General features: G+C 47.2%; 1 protein-coding gene across 2 annotated transcripts in view; it reads right to left on the bottom strand.

The window, feature by feature from the left end:
• Nucleotides 1-19,196, bottom strand: part of KIAA1328 (KIAA1328 ortholog) — a 258,629-nt gene that overhangs the window by 19,217 nt on the left and 220,216 nt on the right. Inside the window, exons 10-11 of one of the 2 annotated variants that reach the window (XM_066618101.1) lie at nt 12,861-12,969; nt 7,301-7,396 (exon numbers count right to left, since the gene is read on the bottom strand). In XM_066618101.1, the coding sequence (XP_066474198.1) occupies nt 7,301-7,396; nt 12,861-12,969 (205 nt within the window). The remainder of the gene's footprint in view (nt 1-7,300; nt 7,397-12,860; nt 12,970-19,196) is intronic. The other variant, XM_066618102.1, reaches the window with a different exon arrangement.

Below are 19,196 nucleotides of genomic sequence, written 5' to 3'. Positions count from 1 at the left end.
GGGATTTCTACTTTCTACTTCCTGGCCGCAGCATAGCTAGGGGGATAAAAAGCACTAAGTTTTGCAGGGAGCCTCAGTGCAGTGTGCAAGCACCCCCCCCTTCAGAGCCATTCTAGGTGGGGGAGCAAAACAGAGACGTACACTTCAGCAAAACTTAGTGCTTTGCACCCCATCTAGCTACACCACTGCTTACTGAGCACTACCTTGGTGTAGTCTTTACAACAACTTTTAAAGGTAAGTACTACTAGCCTCTGCAAGTACCTGGAGCCTCTTTTGTGCAACTCGGGCAAACAGCATTCCTACAACGCTAAGGAGAGAGATGCCGCGGTAGTTGTTGCAGTCACCCCTGTCACCTTTGTTCTTGTACAGCGTGATGATGTTTGCATCCCTCGTGCCTTGAGGTACTCCACCTTCTCTCCAGCAAAGACAGAGGATTTCATGCAGCTCAGTGACGATGATCTCTTTGCAGCACTTTAGGACTTCAGCAGGGATGCTGTCTTTTCCAGGTGCCTTGCCAAAGGCAAGGGAGTCCAGGGCCATGTGAAGTTCTTCTAGGGTTGGTTCACTGTCAAGCTCTTCCAGCACAGACAGGCACTCAATGTTGTTCAGTGCTTCTTCGGTGACTACAAGATCCAGGTCTACAGAGCTTGCGTCCTGAGTACACTTCTGTACTGCAGCGAGTCATGGACTCTTCACTCACAACAGGAGAGGAAACTGAATGCTTTCCATATACGCTGCCTCAGACCCATTCTCGGCATCACCTGGCAGGACAAAGTTCCTAACAACACAGTCCTGGAACGTGCTGGAATCCCTAGCATGTATGCACTGCTGAAACAGAGGCGCCTGCGTTGGCTCGGTCATGTCGTGAGAATGGATGATGGCCGGATCCCAAAGGATCTCCTCTATGGAGAACTTGTGCAAGGAAAGCACCCTGCAGGTAGACCACAGCTGCGATACAAGGACATCTGCAAGAGGGATCTGAAGGCCTTAGGAGTGGACCTCAACAGGTGGGAAACCCTGGCCTCTGAGCGGCCCGCTTGGAGGCAGGCTGTGCAGCATGGCCTTTCCCAGTTTGAAGAGACACTTGGCCAACAGTCTGAGGCAAAGAGGCAAAGAAGGAAGGCCCATAGCCAGGGAGACAGACCAGGGACAGACTGCACTTGCTCCCAGTGTGGAAGGGATTGTCACTCCTGAATCGGCCTTTTCAGCCACACTAGACGCTGTTCCAGAACCACCATTCAGAGCGCGATATCATAGTCTTTCGAGACTGAAGGTTGCCAACTATGACTATGACTACTAGCCTCAGATTGCTGGGGGGGGGGGGTGAGAGTGAGGGGCTTGCCTAAGGCCACCCACTGAGTTCACAGCAGAGACAAGATTCACACTAGGGAAGTCCTGAATCACAGTTCAGTCCCAGCCTCTACACTACAGCAGCTGTCAGAAAAATACCCCATCTACAATTAATGCTCTTCCAACATGGAGGTTTCACATTCCTTTATCCTCAAACCTCCTCCCTTTTCAACACCTTGAGCAAGTTTAAATGGGAGCTGAGACTTGTACCAAGCTCTAATCGGAACTTAGAATGAGACTATGACAGTGCCTTTGGGCATGTAAAGAGTGATGGAAAGCCCAAAGGAAAGGGACATGTGAGGTCTATGTGGCTCATATTCTGCCTAAAGCGTCACCAAGGACAGGTGCTCAGAAATCAAAAAACCAATGTGAAATGTCTTTATGTGTTTGTCCATCCCCATGTGTGCCATGTTTCTTTCCAGTGATGTCAATAGGTACAGCCATTTTTGGTACTGCACCACTTCCCAGACCTAACAAACGCACGGGCAAGAGCAGTTCTTGCTTCTTCTAGTAACAGACCCACTTAATTACGGAAGATCCCTGGTTCAGCTTTACGCCACTATCTGGGGTTACTGACCCATGACAATCAAAAAGTAACACAATGCAAAGATTCCCATTGCTACTCCAACTGGGCCTGCCACCTTCCTACAATATAGCAGCATTGTGGGTCCTCTGAGTCCCCCACTACCCGACAATGTACTCCAGGCAACAAGGGGCCTGGGTTTATTTCCCCAGTCCGGTTGCTAAACGGTGTACATTCTGTACAACATGGATGTTTATGTTTGATCTTCTGCAGGACTGGACATGATTTACACCTGGTGAAATTGGCAATGGGGAGCCCCCCAGCCCTAGTCCAACAAAAATACCCCAACGTGGCTCTTCTCAAGAAGCAGCTTGAAAAAAGTTAAGCTGGCTCGCTAATGTGATTTGCACTTTATTCTTCTCAGCTTATTCTTAGTTTCAAACTCATAATCAACTTATTGTCATACCACTGAGTGACGGAAGCCTTGCCAAGCTACTTCAAAATTGACAAGGTTTCAGTTGCACTCAACAATCCCAGAAGACACTTCCACTCATTTTAATATAAAATCCTATCAGAGTTGCAGAGTGATTTTTTTTTAAAGATGTTTAAAAGAAAAGAAGCTGAAAGAGAGCCTCCCCCTCCCCCAACTCCTTACAAACCACACACACCAGCAAAGTTTGGAAAAAAGAGATGATCAAAAAGACTCCAAGATCCAGTGTGAGATTAATGCAAATGCCTGCCTGCAAGCAAGTGTACTATTTGATTAAACCAGCATACATCAAGTACAATTAGATAGGTTATTTATAACTAAGAAATACATAATTCTGTGTTTTAATGAGGGTGACAATTACAGCCGACAGTTGCTAATTAACATTAATCCATTTGCACTGGGAGTCAGGGTGTTCCTGCAGGATCTTCATGCATTCTCAGCCACGGACACAGTCCAGTGGGCCAGAGTCAGGCCTGCCACAGTGCCCTTGATCCAAGCACACTGCCATTTTCAGATGTGAGAAGTCTCTTCCTCATGCTCTCTGCTTCCAAGAGGCTCCACCGCCCATGTGCTTCCGTGCTCTGTCTTTCTGCAGTTGGACTTACAAACAGAAATTGGATTTTCATGGTGGCCGCCCACACTCAGCTTTGCAGTTTCTGATCCCATTAGAAGGGTTTTCATAAGAGCTCAAAACACCTTTCCCAGGCCAGCTACGGGTCTTTACCAACATTCCGACTGCCCAAAAGCAGCTTTCCGGCACCTCCTGACAGCCACACGGCGCACTGCTCGAAGAGCCTGCTCCCTCTCCCATCAAGAGAGATCCAGAATGCTACTTCTTGCAGGGCATGATCAGGCAGGAATACCTGGTCATCCTTTCCCCCCAGGAGTCACTGTCCCAACAACTCTGCTCCCCCTTCTTTTGACTTGCTCTGCAGTGGAGGACAGAAGCAGGTGTTGCGCCGTGAGGCTAAAACAGCTTTCTCTCTCTCTCTCTCTTTCTCAGTGGAGATTCACAGTGTGTGAACATGAGGGTGGATTATCCGCATCTTGTCCTCCCTTGTTTTACCTGATTGCTTTCAAGTACTCCTGCTCACTGGACGTGTATCGGATTTTGCGGCTTTATGTTTCTTTGGTGTGTTTTATGTGGAGTTTTTAATTGCTTTGCGCTATAGGAAAAACAGTATGTAAATATGGTAAATAAATAATGAGCGTTTTTTACAGTCCGATGGCGATAAGGAAAGGCACCAGGGCAAAAAAGCAAAGTAAAAATCAAATATTTAAGATGATCTGGGAAAGAGGAGAGGGAACATCAATCTCCTTGTGGAAAACAGGACAAGCCGCACTGGCTTTGAATGGTGGGGAAAGATTTTGGTGGCCTGTTCAAAGAACTCCTGCCGCTCCGCAGCGACAGAGAAACAAGCAGCCGGCAGAGGTGGGGGCATCTTCTTCCCGGCAGCAACACTGCTCAGGCAGGAGGCTGCAAACCCTCCCTTTGTTTCCAGCATCAGCTTGAATCTTGTATACACTTGCAGGGGAACACGGGGCATTCTGACTGCTTGCACTGAATTTGTATCCTGCTACTCCAGAAAGCTCACAGCACTGAGACAGAAACAAAAACACATGATAAAATGACCAAGAACCATCAAAAAAGATACCGTGGATCCTCAGTATCCCCGGCAGATACCAAATTCTGCAGATAATGAAATCGGGGGGGGGGGGATTGGGTTGGAGTTTGGGTTGATCGGCTATCCAAGGAGTTTAATGTCTTTGCTTGTATTGTTTCTATACTTTACTGTTTCTATACTTTATTGTTTTTATACTTTACTGTTAGCTGCCTTGGAACTTTTAGTGACAGGTGGAATAAAAAAGGAAAGCTAAGCAACAGAAATCAAATAAATCCCAGTGGTCCAAGCTGGGTGTGACTAAGGCAGGAATGGCAGAAACCAAATCTGTCTTCTTCAGGAGAAGGCCCAAGAGGCAAAACAACTAAGCTGTGGGTGGAGCCAGAAAGTGAAGAAGTCATAAGAACCATTGCATTTTTCTAGTTTATTAACCTGGGGTAGTTTCTTTTCAAGGGCGCACCAGAATGCCCTTGAAAAGAAGACACCCCATGTTGATAAACTAGAAAAATAAAATGCAGGCATCACTAATCTGTCTGTAAGGTCTGGAGCCATCAAGTTGTCCAACGCGGAGGTTTGAATGCAGACATTTACTTCCCTAGTAACCGTGATTTACATGACTGCGCTGTCTCGGAGTACTCCCTCCAGCCACTTTCCCCCTGTGGGATGCAATCGACCAGGAAGTTCTTTTGCAGAACTTCCTGATGGATTGCACCTTTAGCCAGCAAGAGGGATGGTGCGAGCACACATGTTAAAGTCAATGTTGATAGTCTGGAAGCCACATGTATATCGGCACAAATTGACCCCATTGTACAAAGCTCAGAAGGCACTTCTGTTTGGGTTTCCTCATTGAAACAGGATCAGAACTGGGCATAAACGAAATGAAGGTAGCTGCAGAACAGGAGCTGAGTGAGCTTTGAGTTTGTTTAGCCCCCCCTTTTTTTTTAAGCAAGAGCACAACCACCCTATAATGTGCAATTTACCAAGTGCTGTAAATTTGGTGTTTATTTTGCGAGCGCGAGATAGATGCATACAGAGGTTGGTGGCTAAAATCAGGATAAGCGGTATTAATGTCCTATGGTCAGTATTATTGAACCTCCAAAGCAATAAACTACAAGTCGATAAATATTACATTTGCAACATAGTTAACATTCTCCTACTGTCTCTGGCACTTATTACACATTGTAACCGCAAGTCTACAATACATTATTCATATTTGGGGTGTCACTGAGTGATGGATTGCTGTAAGAGAGGCTGTCCTTTAAATAAATCAACAAATAAAAATGCAAATGTTAACATTTTCAGCCCCAACTTTTCCCCATCTTGAATGGAGGGAATGAAAACTTCACATTATATCGACAGCAAGCCGAGAGAACAATTAACAACCTACACAGTGAATAAGAGAGATTAATTTGCCAATGTCTGCTTTTATCACTTGCATATGGAACTATATTGGACTTTTCATGATGTTAGTTCTCCTCAGGGGGAAAAAAGAAAAGGGAGGGAAGGAACTTATCTCCTTCCACATTCGGAACCTCAATCACCACCTTCCCTGTCGCAAATCTTTTCTCCTTAAAACACTTAGAAATTAGTTTCCTTCCCCTTTAATATTAAAATTTTGTCTCAGAAAAAAACCTTCCTTCAGAAGTTTTCCCTTAACGGATGATGCTTAATAGAGTAAGCAAGAACTACTCTGTCTAAAAGGCAAAAACCTGTTTAGTGAGCTATCCAAGACACTGAAATCTCCAAAGCAGTAGCAGTTCCAGGCACAGCTAATTCCTATTTTTATTTACTACAAAGCATTTAGTTCAAAGGATCCAGCACGATAAGTGGCACTGCGGACTATTCAATAGGCAGCTCTGGGCATTGCATATTACATCAAATATTAATTTGTTTAAAAGTCCCCAAACACACACCTATCTGAGAGGAGATGAGCTGGGCAAACCAACTATTTCTCCTAACAGCCCCCAAACACACATTTGCACAATGTAATTTGTTTTTCTAAACACTCCAAAGGATGCTGCCACTGTGGCTCTCACAATTGAGAGGGTGTCTGAGTTATGACTTAATATGAGTGTGACTGGAATGTGCAGTGCCTTTCATTACAATGTATGCCAAGTCAAGCTGCAAGAATCAACACTTCTGACCGGGGGAGGAAGCGGTGAATGGGAGGAATCATCCTCCCAATCTGGAGACAATGCGGGCAAAGGGCAACCAGGCCAGGATCTGCCGTCTTCCTGAGTATGGGGTTGGGCAGCCCTATGGTCAGGTGGTTCTATCCGGCAGTTGCATTTTGGATGTGGGGGGATCTTTGCTGCCAGCTGGGGTGTCACCTCATGCCACAACCGCTCCAGCCCCAGGACCACAACCTTGCAGAAGTGTTCTTACTCTTCAGGGATGAGGGAGCCAGGCTGCCAGTGTCTTGCTTGTTTCAGTTCAGCGTCTTTTTGTTACAGAGACCCTGGTGGAACCAGAAATCTGTCTGATGCCTTGCAATCGAAGAGTCCAATCTTATTCTTTCCCCCCTCCCCCAGATGCAGAGTGACCAAAATGCTTACTGCTGCATTCTATGGGGCGCAGTTGTGGAGGTCTCCTCTGGGTAATGGAATAATTGTTTCCTTACATAGGAGCAAGCCTACATAGCACTGGGGGAGGGGGATCTTGGACCTGCTTTAGCTAAACAGCTGGGCCAAGACCATGTGGACCTGTGCCATGGGAGCTAGTCCAGGAAGGGGGTTAAGATTTGGTGGCCATCACGGCTGCTGAATCCATGCCTTTCCTGGACCCAATTCACCCATCCCTGGGCAGGGAGAGGGTGAAACTGGGCAGGGGAGGGGCAAATTGGGTCCAGAACAAAATTAGTAGCAAAACAGGAGTAGTGGCTGGCTTACTTTCCCTCTGACTTTTAGAGGTTCTCCTGCACCCCTTCACAACAAACAATTTTTGTAGGCACCAGTAAGGCTGCTTCTGCCAAAGTTGCTAGTTAAAGCTTTATAGAAAACCAAGCTTGACTATACTGGCTGGAAACTTAAATAGTCAGAAGTAATTACACCTACAGCAAACTCAATCTGTCCTCCCTTCTCCCCCACTACTCCCTCCCAGCCTCCCATTAAGGTTCAGGTTTTGTTCAGCAAGTTTCAGGCCTAAGCAAAGCAAACCATTAGGGTTAAACCGTTAACTGTGGATTATAACAAACATGCTGACAGATCTTTAACTTTAGTGGCACACCAGCAGCTATAATTCTCCATATTGATTAATTTAGTTAGTTAAACCTGCAATCTAAGCTTATAACGCATTCGGTGATAAATTGAGACTGACCTGCTGCCCAAGCAGGTTTCGTTGATGAAGAATAGGATCAGGTTTAGGTCTCCCACAGAAATACTTGTCCATTTACCATTTTCAATTAGAGAAGCCCTTGAGTAAGGGAAAGCAAAACATGGCTGCTTAACCTGGTCAAATGCACTAATACACTGCACCAAAAAGGGGGTAGAAGGAGAGAAGGGTGGGGAGAAAGAAAGCAGCCTCTGATGGAAGGCAAAATAACCATGCACCGAAATAGGGAAGAGTAAAGCAAATGTAGACATCAGATATTTGTGGGACAAAGAATGAGGAAACAGCCAGGGGTTCCCATCAGTAGCAAAGTTCATTCGTGCCCCAGGGGAAGGAGGGGAGGAGCTGAGAACCCTACTTCTTCTTGCTCCCCCTGAACAAAATCACAACTAGAGGGTTTTGTTCTTAAAGCTTTCCCTCTCCCTGCACCTCAAGGCTCTCCCGCTACCCAGCAAAAGGCAGGATCATCCTGGACATGTACTGCGCAGGACTGAAGCTCAGAATGGTGGGTGAAGGCAGGGATTGGGCTAATTGAGGGGGAGAAAGCAGGGTGGTGCCCAAGACCTCCAAGCAAGATCCTGCTCTATTTGACAGCCATTTGTCTGCATCAAAGCTTTCCTACATAGGAGTAGAACTCAAGAGCTCACAGGTGATGTTCAAACACTTTTAACCAGGAATGGTGTGGCATTCCGATGCCATGCCACGTCTTGGCTTCAGAGGTTCTTGAGTGAGGGTGGAAGAAATCCAGTCACATACTGAGTTCATCGCTTTCAGCACATTAATGTGTCCCTAACAGTATGTCATAGTACCTTGTGCTGGATGCGACCAGGTTGCTACCTAGCACCAGCCTCTAGCTAGCCTGTGGCAACACCATGACTGTTCACAGACCCATGGACATTCCCTGCAGATGCTGCCATTGTGGATCAACCTTCAATATCCATACTGCAGTACATACATGCCACAACTGGAACACGGCCCAGCCCTTCCACTTTCTCTTTAAGGTATGTTCTGAGTTTCCCTGTACAGGCGCAAGCCGGCTGCCAGTGCAACTCCATCGGTGCTGGGGGTGTTTGATGGGAGTTTCTTGAACATGTTGGGGGAGGAGTGCCAAATTCCTTCCCCACTCCGCAGGAACATAAGAACAGCCCCACTGGATCAGGCCATAGGCCCATCTAGTCCAGCTTCATGTATCTCACAGCTGCCCACCAAATGCCCCAGGGAGCACACCAGATAACAAGAGACCTGCAAGGCTTCCTGGGAACTGTAGTTAAGAACATAAGAACAGCCCCACTGGATCAGGCCATAGGCCCATCTAGTTCAGCTTCCTGTATCTCACAGCGGCCCCACCAAATGCCCCAGGGAGCACACCAGACGACAAGAGACCTGCAAGGCTTCCTGGGAATTGTAGTTAAGAACATAAGAACAGCCCCACTGGATCAGGCCATAAGCCCATCTAGTCCAGCTTCCTGTATCTCACAGCGGCCCACCAAATGCCCCAGGGAGCACACCAGATAACAAGAGACCTGCAAGGCTTCCTGGGAATTGTAGTTAAGAACATAAGAACAGCCCCACTGGATCAGGCCATAGGCCCATCTAGTCCAGCTTCCTGTATCTCACAGCGGCCCACCAAATGCCCCAGGGAGCACACCAGATAACAAGAGACCTGCAAGGCTTCCTGGGAATTGTAGTTAAGAACATAAGAACAGCCCCACTGGATCAGGCCATTGGCCCATCTAGTCCAGCTTCCTGTATCTCACAGCGGCCCACCAAATGCCCCAGGGAGCACACCAGATAACAAGAGACCTGCAAGGCTTCCTGGGAATTGTAGTTAAGAACATAAGAACAGCCCCACTGGATCAGGCCATAGGCCCATCTAGTCCAGCTTCCTGTGTCTCACAGCGGCCCACCAAATGCCCCAGGGAGCACGCCAGATAACAAGAGACCTCATCCTGGTGCCCTCCCTTGCATCTGGCATTCTGACATAGCCCATTTCTAAAATCAGGAGGTTGCGCATACACATCATGGCTTGTACCCCATAATGGATTTTTTCCTCCAGAAACTTGTCCAATCCCCTTTTAAAGGCGCCCAGGCCAGATGCCATCACCACATCCTGTGGCAAGGAGTTCCACAGACCGACCACAGGCTGAGTAAAGAAATATTTTCTTTTGTCTGTTCTAACTCTCCCAACACACCCCTTTCTGCAGAAAACCGTTAGGACAGCCATAGGTGTAGGTTGCATTACAAGCACCCAAAAAGCACAACACCCACCAACCTCCCAAACCATCCCCCACCCCATGGAGCACAGAATACAGCATAACTCTGGCAGCCAATCAAGCCACACCCACCTCACCATATAAGCCCAGCACCCGCACCCACACTTTCAGAACACAGGGCATGCGACATGGGGGAATAACACACCCACTTTAAACCAACAACCACACTCATAATTCTGCACAAAACACAGGCCGCATGCACACAGAGACAGACTGTTACTGCTTGTCTTCTCAGATCTCTCTTTGCAGGCTGTCCTTCCCAGCAGTGCCACGCAAGTAAGTCAAGGGGTGGTCTCCACACAGGGTAACTGCAGCCCCCACCCCAGGGGGACAAGTAAGGACTCTGGCAGTCGTGCCCACAACTCTACTAAAACACTGCTGCAGGCATCGTCCTCCCTCACAGACACCGGGCAGGCAGTCACTGTCTCCCACCCCTCATCAGTGCTGCCTAACTCGCTCCCAGGCTGCAGACCTATGTGCACTTCCCTGAGAGCAGCCCCATGGAATCCACACGCCGCTCAGTTGCCTGCTCGGTGTCTGTGCAGCTGCCTCTGTGGGTGCGTGGCTTTGTCACTGTGCCGGTGGTGCTCTCTTATCCTCTGCGCCTTGCTTCTTTTGCGCCTTCCCCATCTGCTCGCGTTTGCGGCCCCTGATTTATGCCTTCTTTCCCTTGGGGTATGGCAGAGCTGCCAGCATGGGATTTGACTTGTGCTGCACCAGCGTCCTTACACCATCTGCGCAGTGGTTAGTTGGGATTGGGCTGTTAGCATTTGTGTGCAAAGTGCTTTATGTCTTGATGCTGCCATTACAACAACCCTGTAGGATAAGCAAGTATTATGATGGTCATTCCACATATGGGGAAGTTTGAGGCTGGGAAGTAAGAACATAAGAAGAGCCCCGCTGGATCAGGCCATAGGCCCATCTTGTCCAGCTTCCTGTATAACACAGAGGCCCACCAAATGCAACAGGGAGGACACAAGACAGCAAGAGACCTGCATCCTGGTGCCCCCCTTGCATCTGGCATTCTAACATAGCTCATTTCTAAAATCAGGAGGTTGCAAATACACATCATGGCTTGTAACCTGTGATGCCTTTTTATTTCAGAAACTTATCCATTCCCCTTTTAAAGGCATCTATGCCAGATGCCATCACCACATGCTGTGGCAAGGAGTTCCACAAACCAACCACATGCTGAGTAAAGAAATATTTTCTTTTGTCTGTCCTAACTCTCCCAAGACTCAATTTTAGTGGATGTCCCCTAGTTCTGGTGTTGTGTGAGAGCGTAAAGAGCATCTCTCTATCCACTCTGTGTATCACCTAAGGCTATCTAAGAGTATCACCTAAGTGTATCACCTAGGGCAGTGTTGGCGAACCTATGGCACGCGTGCCAGAGAGGGCACTCCGAGCCATCTCTGTGGGCACGCGCGCTGAGCCAGGCAGCCTGGAGAGGGGCGCTGAAACTGCTGTCGCTCTAAAGAAAATGGAGGCTCTCTCCGAGACACCCTGTGTGGGGAGGGCGGGCTGCTTCCCTCCACCCCTGAGCTCACTAACCTCCTCTCCCTTCACTCCGTTGCCCCCACCTGCCCCGAGTTTTTTACCCTTTTCAATTTTGCCCGCTCTGCAGGCTTAAGGTCCCTGTTTTTCCCTTCCCCAACTCTCCAGCAGGCTCAGCCAATCAGCATCCAGCAGGCTCCTGGCTTTCTCTGTTGGAATGGCTCAGGGCCCTTCACTGGCTGACCACCAGCCAATGCTGAGCTGCCCTCCTCCTCAGCCATTGCAAGCCTTTGCAGCCCGCCTTTCCGTGAGCAGCTCCCCACTCAGCGCCAGGAGAGGCTTTTCCTCCACAGCACAGGCGCAGCTGGGGGTGAGCAGCACAGCCAGAGACAAATCCTGCGTGTCTACCCAGAAGTGAGCCCCATTACAGTGGATGAGGCTTACTCCCAGGAAAGAGTGACTGAGATTAGAGCCTGCTCCTGTGCATGTCTACTCAGAAGTAAGCCGCATTACAGTGGATGAGGCTTACCCCCAAGAAAGAGTGGCTGGGACTGCAGCCTTGAGGCCTGCTCCTGTGCATGTCTACTCAGAAGTAAGCCCCATTAGAGTAAATGAGGCTTACTCCCAGGAAAGAGTGGCTAGGATTGCAGCCTTAGAGCCCACTTCTGTGGGTGGGGTTTTAAAAAAATATATATTTTATTGTTTGAGAAAATGAGCAGTGGCAAGGTCTTGCAGCCACCCCCTCCCTGCCAATATTTCTTTACCCAGCATGTAATTAGTCTGTGGAACTCTTTGCCACAGGAAGCAGTGATGACAACTTGCCTAGATGCCTTTAAGAAGGGATTGGACACATTTCTAGAGGAAAAGTTCATTATGGGTTATAAGTAATAGTAGGTAAAAGATGTTAATGTATGAGTTGTTTTTTCTAAACTAAAACCTTAGTATTCGGGTTAAAATGCCGTGTTGGCACTTTGCAATAAAAAAGTGGGTTTTGGGTTGCAGTTTGGGCACTCGGTCTCTAAAAGGTTTGCCATCACTGACCTAGGGCCATCTAGGGAGAATTCATAGCAGAGGTAAAACTGGAACCTGGGACATCCCAACTGATAGTTCAGTCTCTTACTTACTGCACTACACCAGTTTCCTGTTATTAACAATAATGATTGTTATCAAGTGTAGCAGCCTAGAAATCAAACCATGCTGTTGCGTTCTTTCTCAGTTCTTCATGACAGCAGCATTGCCATTGTTTAAGGTTTCTGATGGTGACTTATCAGGACTGCGGACTTAATGGGACTTTGTTGCTTGCTATCAAAACAGCAAAACAACATTTGTATAAATGGCTTAAAAGAAACACATCATGACAAAGTGCCATGTGGTTTATCATGGGGGAGGTGGGGTGGGGGAGGCAGCAATACCAGGGGGATTTAAAAACGTCAAGGCAATTTTGAAGAGAGAAAAAGGTCTAAGCACAGCAAACACCATCCTTTTAAATTATTTACAAAATGTATTAAATGTGACAGGATTTAAAACTTAAACATACGTCCCCCTCACAGAATCCAAGTAAAAATTAAAGCATTAGAACTTGGCATATTCCTACATTTCTTATTCTAACAACAATTTAAGGCTTACTAAAAATGTCACAGGAAGTGGCACTTCAAAGTTTATATTATCCAGCTTGAGCAAAACATGAAATATCAGAAAAATTCAGCCGCTTCCCCTGCATCTGGGCCAAGGCAATGGTTGCGTCTGCAGAATCTTAAACCAGAGATTACCAGTCATCTTACCGTGAGATGTCATGTTGGATTGGGGATGTGGCCGTGGTTACAAGCTCTTTTCTGCTGCCTGTCAGTCCAGGGGATGTAGCTGCGTCCTTCCGGGAGCCAAGAGTCATCTCTGTGGAAAGCAAAGAAAGGCAATCAGGATGGGGATTAGGGCCGAAAAGTTCTGGACAGCCTTTCTTGCCTTGCCTTGCTTTATTTCCAAATGCCAGGCCCAAACATTGAGCTGCTCTTCAGGGAACTTTGTATATGGTGAATCAGCAGCCAAAGGAGTCGTTACTGTTGACAGGTATGGAGCGGAATATATATTTTCAGGGCCGCCTGGAGTCATAATTGCATATTACACCACCCACAGCAGGCCTTGTGTCACTACTGTGGTTTCAGAGAGCGACAGGTTACCATTCCCTAGCGACCCTGCAGCCAATCCTTGCAAACTTCACCCCTGATTTCCAGTGTTCGTAGGGCACTAGGAGAGAACTTCTCTGCATTATTTCAAATATTCATGATGATTGGACACTCTCAAAAGCACACAAAGAACTGTCTATATTCTGTTTTCCTTCTGCTAAAAACTTGCCTCTCTTGGAACACTGTAGCTTTGTATAAACTGCATATTCAAGGACTAGGACTTGATTGTCCTGAAATCATGGAGCATACCGGGAAAAGGAAAACAAGGTGGAGGAAGAGAGGCTTCAAAGCCACTTCTGGATCTATCTGGAAGAGGATCTGAGAAAGATGTCTTTTTACTGGAAGCCAGAGCTGTGTATGCTTGCTTCTTCCATCTGGACACAACAATTAGCTCTTCCATGATATGCCAAAGGCCGAAGGTTAAAAAGAGGTTATATTTCGTGTACGATCTGTGAACTCACTTCAACCCTCATTTCAGAGGTTCTCAAACTGGGGCATTGTGATGCCCCAGCCTGAGAAGCTCTGTCTTTGCCCCTTTAAGGGGATTGTGCTGCTGTCAGGGGCAACAGGGGCATCATTTTACTCACTGGTAGCAGCAGCAGCCTCCTAGGGAGACGGGGAGCCCCACGGAAGCCTCCACAGGGCTTCCCAAGCCTTGAAAAATGCAAAAATAAAGATCAGAACCCACTTCTGGTTTTCAAGAGTGTAACCAGAAGTGGGTCACAATCTTTATTTTCACATTTTCTGAAGCTTGGGGAGCCCTGCAGAGACTTCTGCGGGGCTCCCCGCACCCCAGGACACTGCTGCTGCTACTAGTGAGTAAAATGAAGCCCCTGGCACCTCTGCAAGTGGCATGATCTGGGGATTGTGTTGCTGCGTTCCCCCTTCCTCACTAAGACTTCCAGATACTTTGGGAAGCACTGCCTTATTTGTCTGCACATTCAGGGGTTGAGATGGGCAGAAAGAGATAGCCGGATTCAGAAACCACTCATACACTGACCTCTTATTTCAGGACTAACAACCACACTAGCCAGGGATGACCAACATATCTATTGTGGTGCACAAGCCTGCCATTTCAGAGTCAAGCAGCCAAAAGGGTTCTGCAGTGATGAAGCACACGTTCAGATTAAACATTAAAACAAAGATCCTCTCAGGTCGAACAGTTACCGGCATTTTTCTTTTCCCAAAGAGTGTGAATGCGTACAAAGAGTGCACAAAGAGAGTGAATGTGAACAAAGCTTTCACAACTTAATATCTGGTAGGGCCTCTAAAGGCCAAATAAGATTGGCCCAGAAATGAGAGTCAGATCAGGCGCTATCAGTTGACCTATGGGAAGTAGAGTTCCCTAGATAATCACAGTGATCTAAGAATGCTCAATATAGGCAGTGATGGGGGTATGGCTGGAAAAACTGGAAATTGCTTTTATTATTATTATTATTATTATTATTATTATTATTATTATTATTATTATTATTATTATTATTATTAACGACTTTATTTTTACCCTGCCTTTCTCCCCGGAGGGACTTACAAACAAGGTTAAAACAAATTAAAAAACATAATTTAATTTAAAAACAGATGAAAACATAACAACATATGGTGTAAAAAGGAGTTGTTATCTCTGGCTGAAAAATCTCCAAACCTGGTTTATGCAAACTCACTCTATGGTTGCCTCTGGTTAGTTTTTCAGTTAAATGAGATGACTGTCGGAAGACTGCAGCTGGAACCAAGACAAGCAAATGGGACAAGGAAGCACACGAGCGTAATTTTTGTCTAAACAGCTTCCAGGTTCATCTAGCCAGGCATAGCTACACACAGAGAGAAAGAGTGCCCACTGTTCCATTAGCTGTACATCAGAGGCCATGCAACAGACCTGTCTGCAAGGTAGTTGGCCCACAGCTTTGTCATTTCTAACTGACTGTCCATGAAGGGGTGAAAGCACTGCACTGCACACTGGGCTCTCTGCTTTTTCCAGCAAAGGGCTTTTCTGCTTTAATTATCCCCAGTTTTTCCTAATGAGCATTATGAGAGTAAATTTTCTGAAAAAGAATTAAGATTCTTTTAGGCAGCCACTGACCCTGGGTGGTTTAAAATAGGCTGTAAACCTGATTGAGGTACTGAAGGAGACAGGATCTTAAGAATCCAAATGCTGTTTCCAATAACACTTCAGGATCCTCTAGTGCAGGGGTCACCAAACCCCGGCCTGGGGGCCAGATGCGGCCCGCGGCTATCCGGCCCACAGCCAGCCTCCTGTCCCCTGAAAGCCTCTGGCCCACTTGGCCAAACATGATTTTGGTTTTAGAATCTGGGCTGTGATTTTAGAAATGGGCTATGTCAGAATGCCAGATGCAAGGGAGGGCACCAGGATGAGGTCTCTTGTTATCTGGTGTGCTCCCTGGGGCATTTGGTGGGCCGCTGTGAGATACAGGAAGCTGGACTAGATGGGCCTGTGGCCTCATCCAGTGGGGCTGCTCTTATGTTCTTATATTCTTATGATTGGAGCTGTACTCTGGCTGCATCTGGAGGGTGTTCTAGGGGCCAGAGAGGTTGAATGAATGAGCCCATTCATTCATTTATTCACTCATCTAATTTCCATCTCTAATTTATTTATATAAATTTTATATTTAAATTTTTTTCTGGCCCTCCACACTGCGCCAGATATTTGATGTGGCCCTCTGGCCAAAACATTTGGAGACCCCTGCTCTCGTGGATTAATGAGCCATGATGGGACACAGTCAAGTCCCTCTGAAATGATCCAAGGTTGTGCAATTGAAATGCCTGGAGGATGGAGTCAGGAATCTCCAGTAGGCCGTCTCCCAGTGGGGGTAGGGGGAGGCAATCTGTTCATTACTACAAATCATTCCTTCGATTGCCAGGCCAGCATTTCAGCCTATAATTTTCCCCACCAAATTGCTACAAAATGGGAAAAGTAAGGTGGGGAGGGAGGCATGGAAACTAGGAGGTAGGGTGGACCTTTTTAAGGCATTTAATTCCTGGGGAAACCCAAGAAAAACAACTGGGGGGGATATCAGTTCTATTATGCAGCATTTAAAAGGAAGGGATGGAGGGAGGGAGAGAAAAGAAAAGAAATAATGATAGTTTTGAAAAAGGGGGCGGGGGAGAAAAAGAAAACCATCAGTGAAAATTGCCCCTGAAGACTTCACAGAACTTAACGGCTTTCTCTCGCCTAAATTGATTGGTGTAGCACCGTTATGAGATGACTATTAGAATTCATTGCGCGCCACAGAAAGAGCTGAAATGTCAGCAGACTATACAGCAAAAGTAATGGGTCCTGAACTCCTGTTAGTCAAAAATGATTTTGTTTCAAATTAGAAATTGATTTCTTTTGGACACAAGCCCTTTGCCGGCTTCCAACTTTTGTAGCTGAGCCTTGGAAGAGATTAACCTCACCCTCTGCTCGAGTCCCCCTCTGATGATACCCTTTCAAAAGTTTCTTCACAGCGAATGCTTTTTTAATGTGGCCGTGGTCTTAACCAATAACACAAGTGGTTTGTTCCTTTGAGAGCTGCACCACATTTTCCCTTTCTTTTCATTTTTCTGCTGACACAAATCGCGAACCCATTGACAAGTTTAAAAGGAAAGGAAAGGGAAAGAAAAGAAGTGGGGGGAGGGGGAGAGAAGCCAGCTCATAAGTGAGCCAAAGCTTATGTTAGGATCGGTGCAGAGCCCAAACAGCTCTGAGCTGTTCCTTTGCTTCCCAAAGAAAAACTGTGCTTTGCTTCACTCCTGGACATTCTAAGCTATGAGCAGGAAGGAAGTGAGCTAGAAACATGGATTTAAAGCCCTGCATCCAGTGTGCTATAACCATACAGATTTTTACTCCACACCTGCGCAGCCTCGGACTGACCAATCATCCCAGTCCTACTTACCGTTTGGTGTCAGCGGAAAAAAAATGCAAAATGTGGCGCAACTCTCAAAGGAGCAAACCACTTGGTGTTCTTGGTTAATGCCACGGCCATAATCATTGCCAAGAAACTTTTGACAGTGCGTAACTTGAAAACAGTAAGTAGAACTAGAATACAGTAAATCTGAGCCTGTGTAGGTGATAGAACGCTGCTGATAGAACACACTGGACGTGGAACAGTAAAGACAGTCAAGATTTAGCAAAATGGCAATTGGATATTGAAAAGGTTGTGGAGATACATATGCACATAACAATCAAGACAACTGGGGTGGGGGGCATTGTTTGTGAAAATGTACGATTCCATACCAACCAAGTTCAGACATGTGAGTCAAAAAAATGGTTTGACTTCCATGAAGGGACTTCATGCATATGTCCCCAGGAGGCTGCAGGAGGCTCCTCCTTCCTTTCTCTTGCATGCTCCAACTTCCTCCCTCATAGCCATGGCTTGCCTTCAAACCAGTATTGTTCAAACTATGGTTTCCAATTTTGAGGGTAAACGATGGTTTGCAGTAAAACAGTTTACTCTAGAGATGTTGTTGACCTTTTATCTCTGAGCTTGGAAGTATGAGCTCAGGGGGTTTGCAATACCCACCTCACCTATGAGAAATCACAGTCCCAAAAACTCTTCAAGAATTTGAATCTGAGCTGAAGAATTACTACGCACTCATCCCCAAGTTCCTTTCCCTCCCATCATGCTTACTGGTGGTGGAAGTCTTACTGTGGCAGCAAGGCCTGGCAGCTTTACCTTAGCACCCCACCCTTCCGGTAGCTGCTGAAGCAAAGCCCATCCCCAGAAACCACAGGATTATTCTGCGACCAGACTCATGGAACCAGTTCCCAGGACCCAGCGGGAGACATGAAAGTTTGGCTAATGTTGGGCAGGACATGGTCTATGGCAGGGGTTTTCAAACTGGGGCATCGTGACGCCCCGGCCTGTGGGCCCTGGCCTCTTTCCCCTTAAGGGGTGGGGGCAGTGAGGATGCAGCGACGTGATCCCCAGGATTGTGCCCCTCAGGGGGCTGCAGGGGCTTGGCTGCACTTACCAGAGCCTCCTGCAACCTCCCGGAGGTGCGGCGAGCCATGTGCGACCGTCTGCAGGGCTCCCCGAAGTTTTAGAAGTGAAAGTGGAGGGATTGCGCCCCGCTTCCGCAAAACTGGAAGTCAAGCGCGATCGCTCCACTTTCACTTCTAAAGCTTCGGAGAGCCCTGCAGACGCTCACGCAGGGCCCCCCGCATCCCTGGGATGCTGCAGGAGCCTCTGGTAAGTGCAGCCAAGCCCCTGCAGCCCCCTGAGGGCTGAGTGACACTCACTCTCTGTTTCCTGGTCTTCAACCAGGTCTCAATCCAGGAGAGGACCTGTCCTCTAATTCCCTGATTTTGGAGATTTCTCAGCACCCTTTGGTGAGGGACCATGTCGAACGCCTTCTGAAAGTCCAGATATATAATGTCCACGGGTTCTCCCGCATCCACATGCCTGTTGACCTTTTCAAAGAATTCTATAAGGTTCGTGAGGCAAGACTTACCCTTACAGAAGCCATGCTGACTCTCCCTCAGCAAGGCCTGTTCGTCTATGTGTTTTGAGATCCTATCTTTGATGAGGCATTCCACCATCTTACCCGGTATGGCTGACCAGCCTATAGTTTCCCGGGTCCCCCCTCTTTCCCTTTTTAAAAATTGGTGTGACATTTGCTATCCTCTAATCCTCTGGCACCATGGCTGTTTTGAGGGACAAGTTGCATACTTTAGTCAAGAGATCAGCAACTTCATTCTTCAATTCCTTAATAACTCTTGGGTGGATGCCATCAGGGCCCGGTGACTTATTGATCTTTAATTTATCAATGAGGTCTGAAACCTCTTTTAACCTCTATCTGACTTAACTCCTCGGTCAGGAGGGGCCGTTCGGGCAGCGGTATTTGCCTGAGGTCTTCTGTCGTGAAGACAGATGCAAAGAACTCATTTAATTTCTCTGCCATCTCTAAGTCTCCTTTTATCTCCCCTTTCCCTCCCTCACC

This window comes from Tiliqua scincoides, chromosome 2 (assembly GCF_035046505.1).
Source record: "Tiliqua scincoides isolate rTilSci1 chromosome 2, rTilSci1.hap2, whole genome shotgun sequence".
NCBI lineage: Eukaryota > Metazoa > Chordata > Lepidosauria > Squamata > Scincidae > Tiliqua > Tiliqua scincoides.
The sequence above is the reverse complement of the archived record's forward strand: the minus strand, read 5'-3'. Positions and strand labels throughout refer to the sequence as shown.